Source organism: Mus pahari, chromosome 10, assembly GCF_900095145.1.
Source record: "Mus pahari chromosome 10, PAHARI_EIJ_v1.1, whole genome shotgun sequence".
Lineage (NCBI taxonomy): Eukaryota > Metazoa > Chordata > Mammalia > Rodentia > Muridae > Mus > Mus pahari.
In genome coordinates this window covers 25,415,261-25,420,427 of record NC_034599.1, presented here as the reverse complement: position 1 = coordinate 25,420,427, position 5,167 = coordinate 25,415,261, and the positions used below count along the sequence as shown (strand labels likewise).

The 5,167-nt window shown below is 49.6% G+C and overlaps 1 protein-coding gene across 1 annotated transcript in view; it reads right to left on the bottom strand.

Moving 5' to 3' along the window:
- Window positions 1-4,353, bottom strand: part of Snx19 (sorting nexin 19) — a 36,349-nt gene extending 31,996 nt beyond the window's left edge. Inside the window, exon 1 of the mRNA XM_021207344.2 lies at window positions 2,169-4,353. Within this exon, the coding sequence (XP_021063003.1) occupies window positions 2,169-3,857 (1,689 nt within the window). The 5' untranslated portion in view covers window positions 3,858-4,353. The remainder of the gene's footprint in view (window positions 1-2,168) is intronic.
- Between the last annotated feature and the right edge of the window lie 814 nt (window positions 4,354-5,167).

Below are 5,167 nucleotides of genomic sequence, written 5' to 3'. Positions count from 1 at the left end.
GCTACAATAGTCATCAGTAAGACATAAAGTGGAACTTAACGCTGGAAAACCCAGGATCTTTTAAACAGCCCAGTATTTGTAAACAATGAAACCTCATTTCCATGACCTGTTTCTCACACAGAAAACTTTCTGAAGCTTGGGAAGTAGCTTGTGAGTAGTACTTTTTCCTCCCCTCCCCTCCCCTCCCCTAGACATGATGATGGACATGTTCTGTGAGGTCAGTCTGCCACCTTCATATGCATAAAAGGCCAGTGTGGGAGAGATGACCCACACTGGACTCCTAGGAAAGTGAGCAGCTTGAAGACAATGGAAGCTCTGGCCACACAGGGCAAGACCTTCTGACAGAGAAGTATAAAATACATAGATGCTGCGACCAGCTCAGCATGTGCTTGCTCTTATCAGAAATTCTTTGGCTGAAATATTATATTATAAAGCAACAAGTGATTTTTAAAAATCTCCTTGTTGAAAGAAGTTGAGCTAGTGTTTGAACATTTCTAGAACTAGAGAGGAAGACTATGCACTAAGTGCTGAGGTGAGCAAAGAAGTCTCTCCCATAAGTACCAAAAAGGAAGGAGACAGGCAGCATTCAGGGCCGAGCTTAGAGCGAGCTCGGAGCACTTGGGAGCTTCCATGCTTTCTGTGGACTATTCTGCCCTGCCCTTTGAGTGACAACTTGATTTTACTGGTTATAAGAAAGAAAAACTGTTATCAGTTCACAAATATGTCACAAGTAGAAGATGAAATAGCCAGAACCTGGCACTTGTATGTGAGCACAGGGCATACCAGAGGGACACCTAGAGTCCAAACAACAAGCAGGCAAACTGTTCAAGTTACGCAGTTTGACAGTCACCTGTTACTCATGACCCCACGTCTGTGCTTCTGAAAAATGCCTGCTTTATAAAGACCACGTGAGTGAGTGTAGGCGTGCCTATGAGTGCACAGGTGCTTCTAAATACATTAGTGACTCTGATAACTTTTAAAGGGGCTGGTGTTTGAACATTTCTAGAACTAGAGAGGACGACACCGTCCTGTGAGCTGAGGTGAACAAAGAAGTCTCAGACAAGTACCGAGCAGAAGAGACAGGTAGAATTCAGGAGAGATTTCAAGTTCTAACAACGTCTTCATTTCAAATGTCATGTGACTTTTGACAGGCCAGATCCCCTTGAAGTTGCACAGGCCACTTCCCCTTGGTTATCTTGGATTTCGCCAGGATTGGCAGCATGTCCAGCCGTGCACTGGTCATGGTTCTTGGACTGATAACCACAGAAATTCCGGAAGGCAGGTACAGTTCAACAGAGCAGCTCCTGCTAAGGAAATCTCTCTCTCTCTGAACTTCTTCCTAATTTCTTCCTTTAAAAATGATAATATCTTTTATATATATCTTTTTATTTTAGGAAGGTAGAATACTTATATTTAAGTCAGAAGGTGGCAAGTTCCTCATTCCTTGAGGCGTCTATGCATAGACTTGGGAACGACTATGCAGAGATGATATGGAGAAAATTGGTTAGAGTAGCAGATCTCCCCTCAGGCCAGGAAGTGGAGCAATGAGTTAATTGGCAAGTTTCATTAAAAAACAAAACAAAACAAAACAAAAACAAATGTGTGGGGACAGAGAAATGGGGAGAAATGGCTCGGCAGTTAAAAGCACTTGATGCTCTTACAGAGAACCAGAGTTTGGTTCCCAGCACCCACATGGCAGTTTTCAACTGTTTGTAACTCCAGATTCAGACCATCTAGAACCCTCTTCTGGCCTCTACAAGCATCAGGTACACAATGCACTTACATACACACAGGCAAAATATACACATAAAATAAAAATAAATAAGTCAGTTTTTTTTTAAATGTAGAATCTTGGGATGCATTCTTATCCAGAATCTGTCTGTCAGAGTCAGTGTATTTACAAAGCAGCCAGAGTGATTCTGAGGTGGAAGCAGGTTTGAGAACCAATGAAAACGTTGACCCCCGAGTGTTCTAACACTGAGTTCTGGGGCTGTTTGTGTGGGTCTACCATAAGAGCCGATCCTGGCTTCCAAACGAGCTACGCACCACTCACACATTTATTTAATCACCATGGGATGCTCTCATCTGCCCTTGCAACAATCAGTTTACAGCCTCTGCTTTCTAACCCCCATCCCAAGAGTGAGGAAGTACAGCCATCATCCCGTTACCTTCACAGTGTACAGTGTGTATGGGTGGAATCCAGTCCCACTGTGCTCTCGGGCAGTGATGGTGCCAGTGATTCGAAGGTTCTGGATGACAACCGGGCCGTCTGGACTGCTCAGGGACTCAAAGCTGAAGGTGGCTGAGCTGAGAGGACCAGGTGGAGAGGAGGAAAGAGGCACTGGGGGCACAGCAGGCTCAAGGGAGCACACACCACTGGTGAGATCTTTGTCTAAGCATGAAGGCCGTAGGGGGCAGGGTTTCTCTGGTTCCTCCAGCAAAGCTGTAAGAGAGGTATTGTCTCCTTGCTCTGCCTCCTTGTCTGCTGTGTCAATCTGGATCTCTGGGCAATTAAGCATGGAGACCAGCATGCCTGTCTCTGTGTCTGTCCCTGGGGCCTCCTCAGCTTCTGCTCCTTCCATGCATTCAGATCCCTCGCCATCCTTAGGCTCCAGAGCCCCAGAGTCATCTAGGGCACACAGAGCATCTTGAATCCTGTCTGAAAGGAAGTTGCCTGGGGTCATTAGCAGGATGGTTTCTTTGCCCAGTTCACACAGTGGTGACTCCAGTTCTGAGTCTTCACATAAGAACAAGGGGCCTCGGATATCTGGCTGTAGAAAATGGGATGAGTTATTTCCTACTCTTCTTTCTTCGAGCATCCCAGGCAAATCTCCCTCTACAGCTTCGTGGCCTTCTTCAATCTCTGGGGAGGGGGCTGGCTCACTGGAGGTTACGTGTACTGGGGCTGTTGCTGGAGAAGATGCTTTTCCTACTGGCAGACTCTCTACTTCAACAATCAATGGCAGAGACGTGGGCACCGAGGGCTGCTCTAGGACACTGGCTGAGCAGGGGGGTTTCGTTCCCTGTGCAGCATCATGTCTGTACTTGGAAAAGATACTCACAAGAATAAGGTGGATCCAGTCAGGATCTGATAGCTTGCTGATCAGTGGCAAGATTACATTGCAAGTAATAAGTTCAACCACAACGTGGCGTCCAGTCCTCGTCTCCAGGTGGGGTTTGGGCACTAACTCTTTTAGGATCAAGTTCACAATGCCACGTGCATAAGTGAGCTCCGTGGTGGGACAGCTCATGGCAGGATGGGGAGGAGTAACCTGGCAGTAAGCAGCCCACAGCTGGGAGGGCTGAACCGGACAGCTCTGCTCTTTTGCAGTAGCCTCCTTTGCCTGAATGTAGCTCTGCAGGTGACAACCGCAGAGAGTCAGAACCTTCTGCGTAAGAGCCTGGCTGTCCACGATGCTCATCCGCCTTCGAAGCTCCTGAACCAACCCTTTCATGGCCGCCTCCATCTCTGCCTCGAAGGCCGGCTCCTGGCTCACAGAACGATACCAGGATAACACGAAGTCTCGGATAATCATCTGGATGGTGCGGTTAATCTCCTGTTCCAGCTGCCTTTCTGCCTCGGGACATGGAGGACAGGTGGTGATGGTAATGAATCGTTCCAGGTGCAATTGACCTGAAGCCCCTAGGATGGCAGTGGAGCCCAGCCATCCTCCCAGCGCTACCAGCGATGCACACAGAAGGACCAGAAGCCACATGTTGACCAGAAGGTGGATGACCAGTAGCCAGCCCAGCAAGACCCCCACGATCATTAACTTCCGGCTACTCCATAGATTGCTGTGGACATAACTGGACTCGGAGATAGTCCCCTGGGTAGGGGACACTGCTTGTGCCTTCATGGTTGAAAGGACAGGTGCGTTTCCACAGATGACAGCCTCCTATTTTATTTTGGTGTCAGGAGTGGGAGCATGAACTGTCCCAGATGAGAACAAGTCCGGCTGCTACTGAGTGAACTCTGGACCTCCGATACTACTGGCACTGCAGAGCGACAGAGAAAGCTCTGCTTCTCCCGCTCGCTTCTGACAGAGCCCATCAACTAGCCTCTTCCAGCCGAGATGAGGAAAACTTGGACGGCCTTCATCGTGGCCCAGGCGGAGAGTCTCTTCGCAGCCCCGCGCGGCCCACGGACACTTACGAACTCCGAAGCAGCAGCCGGCAGATCGGGTCACACGTCGCCGGGGGACGCGTGCGCAGACTGCGCCCCTGGGAACGAACTCATGGGATGGGGGGGTGGGGGGGTTCCTTCCGACCGCCGCGGCCAGCAGCCACAGCAAGCTCCGGCCGCCCAGGCTGCTACACACACTCCGCAACTCCAAAGTGGACAGAGCCGCGGGCCGGCTGCCAGCCGGCGACAGCTTCCGGGTCGCGGCCTGCGGGAGCGGGGTACGCTGGGAGAGCCGCCCGGTGGATCGGAGCCACGGACGCCCCCTGGTGGTGAGGAGCGGTGCTGACCGCTGGCGCACACACCGCTCGGCTAACCTGAGAGCCCAAGAGCCATCGAGGTGCCAAAAACGGATACTCACCCAGGCTCTTTAAAGTGATGTTTGTAAACGTCTCTAGAGGTTTAGGGAGACTTTCGGGAATGAACTTTGTTTTAATTCCCTTGGAGACGTACTGTTGGGAGCTTGATTGATGATGGACTTTTAACATTCTCCTTGCTTCTTCTAGGACAACCCACCTCCACCCCCACCCCACCCCACCCCACCCCACCCCTGACCCCCACCAACTCTATTCAATTCACAGTCCACCTCTTTTGTTCTCTGGAGTAGTCAAAGGTACGTATTAAGATGTGGGGCAGGTTTCTGGAGAGTATTTCCTATGTTTAGTCACTGGATTGAAGAGTGGGTCCTTGTAGCTAATTGGGGGAATGAGTTTATTGGACGTAAATCACCTTTCGGTAAAGTGAGTCCCTATTAGATATAGTGAATTGCAAAATCTTAAGAACGTTCGGGAATGATTTTAGTGAATCGCAATAGTTAAAGGGCTCCCGTTAAGAAGATAGCCTTTGTGCTGAATCTTGAAGACTTTTCTGCTTGTCGGCTTCCTTTTCTTCCCAAGTGCATAGGCATGCAAGGCAGAGGAAGGGACGTAGTAGTTTTTAGTTTACCCTCTAACACATTTGGTTTGGAATATGCGCCTGTCTGTGTTC